This window comes from Pseudonaja textilis, chromosome 13 (assembly GCF_049901715.1).
Source record: "Pseudonaja textilis isolate UNSWEBS1 chromosome 13, rPseTex1.2, whole genome shotgun sequence".
NCBI classification, from domain to species: Eukaryota; Metazoa; Chordata; class Lepidosauria; order Squamata; family Elapidae; genus Pseudonaja; species Pseudonaja textilis.
The window spans coordinates 16,063,559-16,077,862 of NC_142002.1; the positions used below are offsets into that span (position 1 = coordinate 16,063,559).

The window sequence follows — 14,304 nt, forward strand, 5'->3', positions numbered from 1 at the left end:
GTGCTGATGCCGGTACCGGGCCGCGGATCATTTTGTGATGCCGGTACCGGGCCATGGCACAAAAAAGGTTGGGGGCCACTGCCCTAATCGTCTTGGCTGCTCTTCTCTGCACTCTTTCTAGAGTCTCGACCTCTTTCTTATAGTGCGAAGACCAAAATTGGATGCAGTACTCTAGGTGTGGTCTTACCAAGGTATTATAGGACGGTGTTAGAAGGAGCAGCCGTAGCCACCCGCCGCAAATAAGAAGGGTGTAACAGAAGACAAGGCAGCATTTTCCCAGATCATTTTACAACTTACATCCACCACACACCCCCAGGAGGCTTCTCTGAGGCCCAAAAGGCCCCCCAAAATTGGGGGGGTGGGTTGAAAATAAAGCCACACCCACCCAGTCACATGGCCACGCCCACCTAGCCACTCCCACAGAACCAGGAGTAAAAAAAACCTTTTGAATCCCACCACTGGGTCATTAAGCGTGGTAAACAGTCCCGAGTCGCTTTTTTTTTCCCAGTGCTGTTGTAACCGAATGAACGCTTTGTAAGTCAGGACTCTCTGAAACGGCAACCGAGTTCCCACCACATACACACACACGCACACAGAGAGACACACACAGAGAGACACGCGTGAGCCTGGCTTGCCCTGATTTTAAGTTTTATTTCATTTGCCGTGGGTGGCGCCACCGAAAGTCCTGCGTGGCTTCAACATCGAAGTCCGAAAACCGTGGTGCCCCTGCCCTGCCTGCGCTCCCCTACTCCTGGGGTTGCAAAGCAGGAAGCGAGTCTCTTTTCAATAGGAAAATATATATGTGTGTGTGTGTGTGTGTGCGTGTGTGTGTATATATTTATATATGAATCTAAATGGAAAAATAATAATAATAATAATAATATACAGTTAGAAGAGTTACTAGCTGGGGAAACAGCTCCTTGGTCGAAGGAGGATCAGAGCTCTGCGGGATCCAAGGCCAAGAGGTATTAAGTGATGAAGGCAAGTCCAGTTCAGGAGGAAGGCTGACCCCAGCCTGCTTAGGAGATGGCCTTCGCTTCCGGGAGGAAGGCTTCCCAGTATTTCACCAGCTGTGGAGGGGAAAAGGAGGAAAACATCAGAAAGATTCCTAGGATCCCACTCCCCTCATCGATCACGGACCTCCTGGTAATCCGTTGAAGTGGTGAAGGCACCGGGCTGGAAACAGGAGATGGTGAGTTCTAGTCCAACCCCAGGCATGAAAGCTGGCTGGGCACCTTTGGGCCAATCCGTTCTAGTCCCACCATAGCCACGAAAGCCGGCTGGAGGACCTTTGGGCCGATCACCAGGCACAGCTGGGTGACTTTTGGGCCGGTCATCCCCAGTCATTGCAGGCTAGTTCTGCCCACAGCCAGGAGTTTGATCTTGACCAGCTCAAGGTTGACTCAGCCTTCCATCCTTCCAAGGTCAGTGAAATGAGGACCCAGATGGTTGAGGGCAAGAGGCTGACTCCGTAAACTGCTTAGAGAGGGCTGGGAAGCACTGTGAAGTGGTATATAAGTCTAAGTGCTGTTGCTATCTCCTTCCCTTCCCTTCCCTTCCCTTCCCTTTCCTTTCCTTTCCTTTCCTTTCCTTTCCTTTCCTTCTTTCTTTTCCTTTCCTTTCCTTTCTTTTCCTTTCCTTTCCTTCTTCTTCTTCCCTTCCCTTCCCTTCCCTTCCCTTCCCTTCCCTTCCCTTCCAGTGGTTAGAATGCAATATTGCAGGCTAATTCTGCCAACTGCTATGAGTTCAATTCTCACTAGCTCAAGGTTGACTCAGCCTTCCATCCTTCCAAGGTGGGTAAAATGAGGACCCAGATTGTTGGGGGGACAAAAGACTGACTCTATAAACCACTAAGAGCGGGCTGTAAAGCACTGTGAAGCGGTATATAGGTCTAAGGGCTATTTCTAAGTGCTAAAATAAAAAAAAAAAATAAAATAAAGGCCTACTCACATGAAAAGAAAACCCCTAACTATATGAGCCTCCAAGGTATGAGGCTGATTTGCTAAGATCTCATATTACTCCACCTTATCGGGATGACTAGAGCAGATCTAACGTCCATCTAAGTGTGCCTCAATTGCAGGGGACCGAAGGCATCAGTGTAGGGGATGCGGTAACTTTATTTATAAGCCAAGCGTATAAATAAATTCAGGATATGACACCTCATGCTAAGGGGATGCACAGGGCCGCTCTCTCTCACCTGCTGCTGTGACTGGAGCAACGTCTCCAGGTATTTGGTCACGTGTGTCCGGAAATCTTTTGTTTTTTCTTTCTGTAACGGAAACAAAAACACAGACGCAGATGTTATCTTCTGTGGATACAGGATACTGCAAACCTCCAGAGGTGGACGATATATATATATATTTTGACTTGGCAATTATATGTCCAAAAGTTTTTTTAAAAAATTAAAAAAATTAAAAAGCAGACAACGGCCAACTACACAACGTTCTGGGGGGAAGTGCAACTGAACTTTTAGTTTCATGAGGGATATCAAGAAGTCGAAACGGAGGCTGTGACCGGATGACCTGCATCTTTTAAATGTGAAATGAGTAAGGGGGGAGGGCTGATGGATACCCTGCTTCCCCGGAAATACGACCTACCTTGAAAGTAAGTCCTAGCGTGATTTTTATATGTGTGCCCAATATAAGCCCTACACCCCAAATAAGCCCTAATTAATATCCCGTCCATTCGAGTGGACGGGTAAAAATTAAGCTAGGGTGGGGATTGAAGGGTGGAGCTGCCCTACTCCTTACCTTTGGACAGTTATAGCCAGGGCTCGCACATCCCAACACCTGCTTTGACGGCCCATTTCTTCTGCAGCCGGCAAGGCTGTGAAGGCTTTCCTGAAGGCCTCTGGAGCTGATAACAAAGCCCCGGATCGATCCAGAGCTGTTATCGGCTGTGGAGGCCTTCAGGAAAGCCTTGCGAGCTGCAGAGGTAGAAGTTCCCGAGGGCCTCTAACAGCTAAAAGGAGGCCAGGGACAATGTGCGCAAGTCAGGTTCATCAGTGGATGGCATCCCCCGAAAATAAGACCTGGTGCCTTTTTTGGCAGGAAATGTGTGTGTGTGTGTGTGTGTGTGTATCTATCTATCTATCTATCTATCTATCTATCTATCTATCTATCTATCTATCTATCATCTAACTATCTACAGTATGTATGTATGTATGTATGTATGTATGTATCTATCTATCTATCTATCTATCTATCTATAGTCAGTCTGCCTATCTATCTATCTATCTATCTATCTATCTATCTAGTCAGTCAGTCTATCTATCTATAGTCAGTCTGTCTATCTATCTATCTATCTATAGTCAGTCAGTCAGTCAGTCAGTCAGTCAGTCAGTCAGTCAGTCTGTCTGTCTGTCTGTCTGTCTGTCTGTCTGTCTGTCTATCTATCTATCTATCTATCTATCTATCTATCTATCTATCTATCTATCTATCTATCTATCTATCTATCTATCTATCTATCTGTCTGTCTGTCTGTCTGTCTGTCTGTCTGTCTGTCTGTCTGTCTGTCTGTCTGTCTATCTATCTATCTATCTATCTATCTATCTATCTATCTATCTATCTATCTATCCCTGTTTTTTATTTACACACACACACACACACACACACACACACCCCTACATACATATAAATAAAATAATACAATACAATAAAATAAAAGGCAGGGTCTTGTTTTCAGGGAAACGCGGCTAATTAAATTATCTTTGAAGTCCCCTACTTGGTTCTCCTTCCTTTTCCCTGAGGCCGAGAAAGCTGCTGAGGGAAGCGGATCCTCCAGGCCTCTCTTAATCTGGGAAGTGAATCTTTGTGTGGGTGGCGAGACAGACGTTTCCTGACATTAGTTCTGCTTCTTTGGCCGCCGTGAAAGTGGGGAGGTGTGGTTTTGCTGTGCTAAAAGATCCATCCTGCCTACCTCAAACCGTAAGACCTCTTTCCGGAGGGTAGCAGAGAGACGTTCAAATTCCCGTTCATACTGAGTCATGCGAGATTCCCACTGAAGAAATAGAAAACAAAATAGATTTTTTTAAAAAAATAAATAAAAGAACCTGGTTAAACAATGCAGCAGTGCTGCCTCGTCAGCAGAAGCCAAACTACGTTGGGGGCGGGGGAGGAGAGGAATGCATCCTTAAAAAAGTATTTTTTTTTTAAAAAAAGTCCACATCGTCCAAATTCAAAAGCCGCCTGCAACTATTGGGGTCGCTTAAAAGTGGCCCGATGGTTGTTCACGTCCGGTGAAAACTGCGCTGGGCATGCTCAGGAGAGGCCTCCCTCCCGCTCACCTCTGAGATCTCCTCTTTGGCTTGCTGAAGTTTGTCGGGCTTGTTGGCCCACAGAAGCCTGGCCTCCGTTTCCCGTTTCTTCTGCAGCGTGACCTGGGCGTCTTGCCAGCGCTGCCAAGCCTTCATTCTCTGGTCAAAGGCACCCTGTCGGGAGAGATTCATCACTGGAAGCAACACATCACCCATGGGGAAACTGAGCTCAGACCCGCGACCAAGTCCAGGGTAAACAGCAATAGCACTAAAGACTTATTATATGCAGCTTCACGGTGTTTTGTGAACGAAGCAGTTTACAGAGATAAGTCTCTTGCCCGCAACCATCTGGGTCCTCGTTTGACCCATCTCAGGAAGGATAGAAGGCTGAGTCAATATTGAGCAAGTTGGGATTGGACTGCCGACTGTGGGCAGAGTTAGCCTGCAATGCTGCATTCTAATCACTGGGAGGGAAGGGAAGGGAAGGGAAGGGAAGGAAGGAGGGAGGGAGGGAGGGAGGGGGGAAGGAAGGAAGGAAGGAAGGAAGGAAGGAAAGGAAGGAAGGGAGAAGGAAGGGAAGGAAAGAGGGAAGGAAGGAAAGGAAGGAAGGAGGGAAGAAAGGAAGGAGGGAGGGAGGGAGGAGGAAGGAAGGAAGGAAGGAAGGAAGGAAGGAAGGAAGGAAGGAAGGAAGGAAGGAAGGAAGGAAGGAAGGAAGGAAGGAAGGAAGGAAGGAAGGAAGGAAGGAAGGAAGGAAGGGCATTATCAATAGCACTTAGACATATATGCCACTTCACAGGGCTTTACAGCCCTCTCTAAGTGATCTACAGAGTCAGCCTCTTGCCCCCAACCATCTGGGTCCTCATTTTACCCACCTTGGAAGGATGGAAGGCTGAGTCAACCTGGAGCCTGGGGAAGATTCAAACTGCCAAATTGCAGGCAGCCAGCAGTCAGCAGAAGTAGCCTACAGTACTGCGCTCTAATCACTGCGCCACTCGGCTCTTAAATGGTGTAAACTCTTACCAGAGGTCCCCGCTGTTCTCTGAGCTTGGTAGTTTTCTTGCAGATGTTTCATCACCCAACTAGGTAACATCATCAGTGCTAAATGGGAGTGGGGTTTGCTCTCTGTTCAACATGAAAATACGTCCTTCTGGCACTGGGGATGTTACTAGAGTTAATGAAACGTCTGCAAGAAAACCACCAAGCTCAGAGAGCCCCAAGGACTCTTCCTTTCAACCCAGAGCTACAAATATTCTCCTTTATCTCCTGCCAGCCTAATGGACCACCGGCATAGCCCTTGCCCATCACAATGGCCAAGGAGCTGTGTGGGCACCATCCATCCCTGCCTTTGGGGATGTCATGCCCCTGTCGGAATCTGATTCGGAGGGGGAGGCCGAGCAGCTGACAGGGAGCGGGAGGCTCCGTTGGCTTTGGAGGAAACTGGGGAAGGGCAAAGTCCGGCTGGGCAGAGCAGGAGAGAGGTAAAACAAATGAGAGGGAGTTCAGTGGAAGTTCCAGGCCCACCCCCTCTTCATCCTAGGGCACATAGGGAGGAACGGAGCAACCTGAGTTGCGTGGCTTACGGGGGAGGAAAGGGCCCTGATTCCCTTCATTAGCTGCAGCTGGGAACACAGTGTTTAAAAAGGGAGTTTGCGCACTGCAACTTGTGGGAAACAAATTGTGTATTATCTTGTTTTGTCGAGGCTTATCTGTGTTCCTGGCTGCTTCCCAACTGTGTGTGTTTTGTTGGCCTTTGAAGTCTGCAATTCCTTCTCCTGCCCTGTTCAGTTAATTGCTGCATTGTGGTTTGTCTGGATTTTTAGCTACAGTTTGTATATACTTTGTTTTCGGACTGAATTTCCTCCACTTAAAGACTGTTCTTGGGAGAGTTTTTTCTCCAGCCAAAGGTAACTGGACATTGGGGGCAAAGTTGGAGGTATTACAAGGACACTTCTTGCTTATTTGACTTCGTTGCCTTTGTGCCACGCCCCTTTGGGTCATCACAGGCAAGACACCTGCAGCCCTTACCCTCACGGAAGCCAGGAGACGGATGTAGTCGCTCAGGAGTTCCGCCAGGAGGAAGAAGTCACTGTTGGCCTGTTCCTGGTGCAGCTGCTCGATCTTCTCTTCCACCTCGGCCAGTTGGGAAAGAGCCCGAGACAAGGCCGTGTTGTCCTCTGAGCTGCCCAGCATAGCCAGGCTCTTGGCAAACTGAGAGGTATTCAACGACAGCTCTGGAGGAGAGAAAGGGGAGCGTGGGAAGACGGCGCTTCCTTGCTAGTGACACAGAAGCAGAAAAAAAGGGCCCCCAATGGACACAACTTCCCGAGGAGGAGATGAGGATGAGGATGTCAGATTGGGAGAAAAATGCCGTCAAATCTAAACCCCTAAACCCAAGGGTGGGCGTCAAAAATTTTAGCAATGGGTTCTCTACCTGGTTGCATGGCCATGGTGGGCGTGGCCTACTTGGCCTCCTGCACCACGGCAGGAGGGAGGGGGCGAGTTTTTACCCTCCCGGACTCCAGAGGCTTTCCTGGAGCTTCCCGGAGGGCGAAAACGTCCTCCCTAGGCTCTGGAGGCTCCCTGGAAGCTGGAAACAGGCCCATTTCTGGCCTTCCCAAAGTTCCGGGAGGCCCGCATGCGCTCTGCACTTCCCTGCCTCCAAAATGGGCCACGTGGGGACTCCACCCCTGCCTGAACCTCCCCAAATCTTGGTCCTCCAGCTAAGGTTGCTGGGAATTAAGAGCTCAGTACACTCCGCCCTCCCAGTCTTTATAAAGTAAACCCAGGGTTTTTATTTATCTATTAATCGAATTTATATAGCCATCCAACTCATGTATAGAGGACACTAGGTGGCTTATGAATTTTGTCTTTAAAAATCGCCACGCAACAAAAATCCAGTTTTTGTTAGGGAAAAAAAAAACACCCAACCCCGAACAAATCAAAACAAAACACACATCTCATTCTTCATGGCAGCCATGACACAATAAAATCATCCGCTTGATTGGCTCTGCTCCATTCGGGGTTCCCAAGCCCGTTGACAAAACCACATTTTAAGGGCTTTTCAGATAAGTAATTTTGGAAGGTGGTGGAGGGAGGAATTATATCGTAGAAGGGAATTATGGTTTATAATAACAATAGGACTTAAGACTTATATACCGCTTCACAGGGCTTTACAGCCCTCTCTAAGCAGTTTATAGATCCCCAAAAACAATCGGGAGTCCTCGTTTTTCCAACCTTGGAAGGACGGAAGGCTGAGTCAACTTTGAGCCGGTCAGGATCAAACTGCTGGCAGTGAGCTGAATTACCCTGCAATACCTCATTCTAACCACTGAGCCACTGTGGCGCCAAAGAGACCACCCCTAAGATGTAGATAGGACTCACAACTTAGCCTGGTTTCTAGAGGTCGTCTTTAAGTCGGACATTCTTAACACGAGGACTGCCTATCCTCAACTCAAGGTTCCAAATCTGGAGTTTTTGTAAAGCTGAAAGGTGACCCTACAGTTGTCAGGTTTCCAAGTGATGAAATCCAAAATTGACAACAGTTTTCCAACTGCCCGTAGCTAGTTCCTCAAGGGAGTTACCTTTCCTGTGATTGGCCAGCATTTCTACAATTGCGTGGAGCTTCCGCAGACGTTGTTCCTCGCCTTCCACTTCCTGGAGTTTCTCTTCAAACCACTAGAGAGGAGAGACGGGGCAGAGAACCAACCCCAACAAGTCATCGTAGGAAGAGGACTGCGCATTCAGACAATCTCAGGGACAAGATACAGGGTGGTTTTCATACGGAGCATGAGATGCTCGGCAGCTTACAATGTCCGATTCGTTCATCTTGATGGTCATTTTGCTGACTGCATCAGTGGCTCTGTTGAACATCTTCAGGAGGCCGGCTCCGCTCAAGGTTTGGGTGCCAACAGCCCGTGGCAGCTGAAAAGAAGAGGGGAAGAAAAACCCACCACAGTGCGTATGTCAGGATTCCAGCGAGCGCCCTAATGAAATCATGAGCCTCGAGCCAAACTTCAAAAAACTTCAAAGGATTTATTAGGTGCCATATACTGGCTGTCAACTAAAGAATACTTCTTGGGACTTTTTAGTTGCCAGCAGAAAGGAAGTGGGGAAAAGCAGTGCATTCCTCAAATGCTTCAGGTAATTGCTAGGCAGCCGAAGCTGTTGGCATGCAAGATTATTACTGGAGAGCAAGATTGATGACTCTTGGCTGTGGATGTGTCCCATTGGAGAATATATATCCAGGGGTTGGAAGGAAGACCAGGGTCAAGGGGGAAATGAATGATATGTCTTAGTATCGGCTGCACCCAGGTAATGCCAACATGGTCCTAATAAATCTTTTTTTTTTTTCACTCTGAAAGATGCGGCTAGAGACTTATGATTTGAATGGGGTGGATTTGTCGGAGCCTTGACAGTGGCATGACCTGTATGGAGCTGACTCTGCGATAGGGAATTTACAAATCACCTATGACCCTGTTCTCCCCACCACCCAGGGTATATCATAATCCAGGTTGTCCAACGAAACATGTTCATTGGCTGGGTGTCATCAATCACGCTCTCCAATAGAAGATTTTCATGCCCAGAACACCCGGTTGCCTCAGTTACAATCTTTGTGAGATAAACTTGGAATGAGCTTCTGAGTGCATCTGCCGTATACTCCTTCAGGGTTTTCCCCTCTCTTTCTTATGGCATAAGAATGTTTTACATGTTGATAGCATATTTGGTAAATTAATGCTCCTCAACCGTGGCCGTTTTAAGATGTACGGACTTCAACTCCCAGAATTGGAAGCTGACTGGGGAATTGAAGTCCATGTATCATAATTGAATTCTTTATTGTCATTGTAAGTATAGACACAGTATACATACAATGAAATTCATGTGACACCCATAGACCAGACTCAACATGCACCCACATGACAACCCCCCAAACACACCCCCACCTGCCAAAATTCCCCGCCCCCTAAAAACACACAAGCATCCACACAACAGACCCAATAATCCTGTCCAACAGCTCACTGATGGTGGTGCTTAAGTTCATTGTTAAGTGCAATTATAGCTCTGGGATAAAAACTATTCAGAAAAACGTGTGGTCTGAGTTTTAACTGTTCTGTATCTCCTGCCGGAAGGCAACAGTTCATAAAGATTGTAAGCAGGATGGGAAGAGTCTCTTGAGAATGCTGTGCAACGTTAAAGTGGCCAAGGTTGAGAAGCACCGATCTATACTGTGTACGTCATCTTGATCTCTTGAACAACCACTTGGGGTCGGGTCTAAATCAGCAGAACCAAGGTGAGATGACTGAGAGTCACGTCTCCTCTCTGGCATGGAGTTCACTGGATGATTCTTGGTGTATTTCGATACTTTCTTGAGTTAGAAACATCAGCTTGGCTGGATTAGACCGGAGACTACTTCCAGTCAACCAGGACTGATCAGGAAGTGTTTGGCCATCAAAGCAGTTGGGTGACTTTGGGCCAAACCCAGGGAGACGGTGTGTCACAAAAGCCGGCTGGGTGACCGACCGGTTCCTCCCTCTCTCTCTCATCCCAACCCACCTCACAGGGTAGTGGTTGCTGTTGTGGGGAAAAGAGGAGGAGGAAGGAGTGGCAGGTAAACATAAATTATAGGTGGGAGGGAGGGAGAAAAAGGCAAGGTTTTTCTCATGCCAGCCCTTCTCAAGCAGGAGAATTTGGACTCTTGGTTTGGCCAGGAGAGCTGTGTCCAGCCAGCATGTTGCAATCCCCTTCACCGAGAGCCCGATTGGAACATAGTTCAGCAGAAGAGAACCAAGGGGAACCAGCTGAATCGGCAAAGACCTTCAGACCCCCTTTCCACCCAGCCAATCTGCGTCACTCTTTTCCCATGGTTGGCTTGTTCTGAAAGAAGCAGAAATTGCTTTCTACTTCACCCCACCTCTCACTGTTCGCAAAGCAGCTCGTTCCTGAAAACAGGAACTAAGCTGAACTCAAGCACAGCAAAAAAAAAAAACACACAAGTGCGGGTCGATTTCTCCAATAACCTCACGCCAAGCTCGCTTAGGGCAGTGTTGTGGTCCGTTGGCGGCCTGCAGAGCTGACAGCAGAGTCGGACAGTGGGGAGGAACACGGGCCAGTCCTGGAGTCTGGGGAGGGCTCGGACGAGGGAATCTGCGTCTGACACGGAGACGGGGCCAGGGCCACCTGAGAGTTAGGTGCCGACTCTGAAGCCTCCAGAATCTGACATCAGCAGGGAAGAGGAACAGGGGGAGCCTGTTCCCCATGCGCGCTTGTGCAGAGCTGCCAGAAGGCAAGAACAGTTAAGACAAACGGGGCAACTCGAGAGTAAGGCTTGGAGATAACTGGCCCCTTGCTTAAGACATAAAGGAGGAGCAAAGGGACATGAGCCTTTGCAGGAAGCAACTTTGTTCGTTCTGGTCAATTTAAACTCTGAAGCTCCGTGTCGACTTTGTGCTCCGTTTGGCCCTGTACAGCTAATTGGTAATTTAGTCGTTGGCAGCATTTCCAGGGAGATAAAGGTGGGTGCTTATCAGCCTTATCCCAAAAGACCGTGGCAGGCTTCTGTTGGACTATTCACAAACTGTTTGGGACTCATTACTGGCTGGGAATGCATATAATTCACAGCTGTTGAAATTTAAAAAAAAAAGTTTTTGGGAACAGCGCGTGATTGTTACTGTCTCAGGAAGCCTTGGTCGGAACAGCCAGAGCCCCCAAACCTCAGATCCGTGAACCAGCACCGGGCCCAGCATGCCAGAAACCGGGCCGCGCAAACAAGTGAAGCCCCATGCATGGGTTGCAAGCAACACACCAAACCACACACCTCCTCTGGTCTTTGGAAAAAAACCTCTCTCCATGGACCTGGTCCCTGAGGGCCAAATGGTTGCTGGGAGCCTGGCTTAGTCCATCCAAGCACAGACCCTGGTTACGGCAGCAAACCTACCTCATCCTTTTCCAAGAATTCCCGGACATCTGGGTCCTGCAGCATGGTGGGGTGGCTTACGGTTCTCTGAATGTATCTGCAGAATGGGAGCACAGAAGTCCCGTTTACTCGCATGAAGAATCTCTCCTTTTAAAAGAGAATTTACAAGGCGGGCTTGCATTCCACGACACCCTTCATGGATTAGAGGAGCCAAGATCACAGACACAACCTCCTTCTCATGTAGGGGCAGGAATGGGAGAACTAGAAAACAACAACCCACTCAAATCTAATGGTTGATTCACAATCAGATCTGGTTTCCCCACCCACCCATATATTATGATTAGGTGTTGGGTCGATTCGATTATCAGACAGAGATGCTCTCGTCTGGGAATATTTATTTAATATAGCATTCTTATCAAACAAGAATTGGGAAAGCTTACAACAAACTTAGAACTATTTGTAGACCCATTATATAGAAGAGAATGTATCCGGTTTTCTTTTTCCCACCACCCAGTTGGGCTGGATTCTTCATGTTTAATGTTAGATTTATCTGGTATGTGGGTCATTTCCCCCTTTTCTCGGGCACCATTTTTCGTCCTTTTGTTGCTAGCGCTAGATGTAAGTTTCCTGTTTTGCATTTTATTCTTCTTGGAAACAAAATATATATATAATGGTAAATATATATATATATATATATATATATATATAAATATATATATATATATATATAAACAGATCTTTCCCTTCCCTGCTTTCAGGTGTGGATGAAGTAAGAAGGGTTATATTGGTGCAAACCCAGTACAATTTATGCTACAATGTGCCCCCTGTACCTGTTCTCACTATATCATCTTTTAACAACCCCCCTTAATGCCTTGCGGGGTGGAGTCCGAATGTTTACTGAATGTTTACTGGCTGGATGCCCTTCCTGTCACCACTGTGGAGGTTTTTTTCCCCCCCAGCAGATATATTCTCAGTTGTGCCCAGAGATATCGGTCTCTACCTAGGATTGAACTCACAGCCTCCGGATTGTGAGACGAGAGCTCTACTCCTAGACCACTGCACCCTTCTATCTGCTCTCACTATACAGACACCAATATTTCCCAACCGGTAGCAAATTTAAGATGAGTGGACGTCAACTCCCAGAATTCCCCAGTCAGCTGCGCTGGCTGGAGAATTCTGGGAGTTGACGTCCACTCATCTTAAATTTGCTACCGGTTGAAAAACACTGATTTATGTTCTTCGTGTACGCCACCTTGATCTTTTGAACAAAAAAATGAGGTACAAATCAAGGGAACCAAGGTAAGGAGACCTGGATTCAAGTCTCCACTCCATCGTGGAATTCACGGGATGCTTCCTGGCTTGTTACGGATTTTCTTGGGCTAGAAAGCTAAACTGGCCTTGGGATGGACAACTACCCAGGAATGCTGGAATAAGTGTGGGAAATCCACATTTTCGGTAAAGGAAAAAATGAAAACCATTTGTGGTGGCTTGAAAACAGTTCCACCAGGAACCAAATTATCCTTAAGGGAGGTGTGACGTGTCCATCGAAACTGGAATTATGAAAAAAAAAAAAGCACAGGAAAGGAAACTTCCCCCTTCTCTCTTCTGTATTCGGGGAAAGATTTAGAAGCCATTTCCATCTGGGGTGAATTTCCTCAGACCTCGTTTCTCCTGGAATCCACTCCAGACAAGAGGATCCGATTTCAGGAGCCCTGAGACCAGGTTCCAGAGGACGATTTCCATCAGAGAAACAGCCCTACTGAACAAATCTCTGAAGGATTTTGGAACGGGACGTTCTCCTGCGATTCATTCCCGATGGGTTGGAACGCAAATGAGAATCCTTCACGGGTTGATGTCTGAGGACCACCAGCAGTAAACCGCTGGGGAGGTTTGAGATGCATTGGACCTTATGTTCCTCTTGATCACACGTTGGGCGAGCTTGTAAGCGTCTTCCTACGAGGCAAATTCCCCTACCCCGAGTAACAAACCCACTGCACCACCTTAATGGTTACAACACCCGCCAACGAGAAACACAACGCTCCCCCCAACCTTTCTAAGGCAGCTCTTCGTCTCTCTAAGAATTCTGTGGAGGAAGAGTCTTCTTTTCCAACCTTGAGTTTGGTCATCCCTGGGACAAGAGAAAAAGAGAAACAAGGGGTTGAAGAGTTACCTATAGGGCATATACAAGGGGTTCAGTTGAGATCAGCGGTCTGCAACCTTGGCAACTTCAAGACTTGTGGACTTCGCCTCCCAGAATTCTGGAAATTGGAAGTCCACCCCTCTTAAAGCCTGCTAGCTTATTCCAAAGCCATAGAGTTTGACTTTATCTACAACAGGAATCTCCAAACTTGGCCACTTTGAGACTTGTGGACTTTTGACTCCCAGAATTCCCCAGCCAACATGGCTGGTTGAGGAATTCTGGGAGTTGAAGTCCACAAGTCTCAAAGTGGCCAAGTTTGGAGACCTCTGATGAGTAGCAGTGGCTCTCGGTGTTTGAGGCGATGCTTTATATAGCACTTTCTGGGGATGTCAAAAAATGAACTATTTGTTCTACCAATGAGCAGCGCACATCAGTCAAAACTCGTTCTTTACTTCATAAAGAACATTTGGAGTGCATCAGGTTGCGGAAAGGTGCTGAAAATGGTCTTTCCTTTAAGTCTTTTGAACTCAAGAGAGAGAGGAGCCATATCACTTTTTAAAAATCCCACACAGTACACCCTTTGGGGATTCCCGTTCATTTTTCAGATTAGGGAACATTTGAATAGATGTGTGTGTATCTCTGTTGTGTGAAATCTTTCCAAAGATTTTACGCATCACTCCTGGCCCCAAAAAGGGACACTTCCCTGAGCATTAGCCCAAATTACAGAAACGGAGCTGTTTTGTCTTTGGCTCAGCTTACTCGGTTTGTGATCATTGTGGGGTGCGCGCCCCTGGATGTCCAATTGTGCATAGAATGCTATGTGTATTTGACATTCAGGAGTTGTGGATCTGGCCATTTCATTTTACTCTTCCTTCTCCTCTACTTAGGTAAAAGTAAAGGTTCCCCTGTACCTACGTGCTAGTCATTTCCAGCTCTAAGGGGCGGTGCTCATCTCCATTACAAAGCCAAAGAGCCAGCGCTGTCCGATGACGTCTCTGT

General features: G+C 47.4%; 1 protein-coding gene across 1 annotated transcript in view; it reads right to left on the reverse strand.

Annotated features, from left to right (window-relative positions):
- Positions 1 to 631: 631 nt before the first annotated feature.
- Positions 632 to 14,304, reverse strand: part of SNX1 (sorting nexin 1) — a 34,148-nt gene continuing 20,475 nt past the window's right edge. The window contains exons 7-15 of the mRNA XM_087941481.1: positions 13,215 to 13,293; positions 11,187 to 11,262; positions 8,063 to 8,176; positions 7,837 to 7,930; positions 6,281 to 6,486; positions 4,286 to 4,429; positions 3,919 to 3,999; positions 2,198 to 2,269; positions 632 to 1,070 (exon numbers count right to left, since the gene is read on the reverse strand). Of these exons, the coding sequence (XP_087797607.1) occupies positions 1,020 to 1,070; positions 2,198 to 2,269; positions 3,919 to 3,999; positions 4,286 to 4,429; positions 6,281 to 6,486; positions 7,837 to 7,930; positions 8,063 to 8,176; positions 11,187 to 11,262; positions 13,215 to 13,293 (917 nt within the window). The 3' untranslated portion in view covers positions 632 to 1,019. The remainder of the gene's footprint in view (positions 1,071 to 2,197; positions 2,270 to 3,918; positions 4,000 to 4,285; positions 4,430 to 6,280; positions 6,487 to 7,836; positions 7,931 to 8,062; positions 8,177 to 11,186; positions 11,263 to 13,214; positions 13,294 to 14,304) is intronic.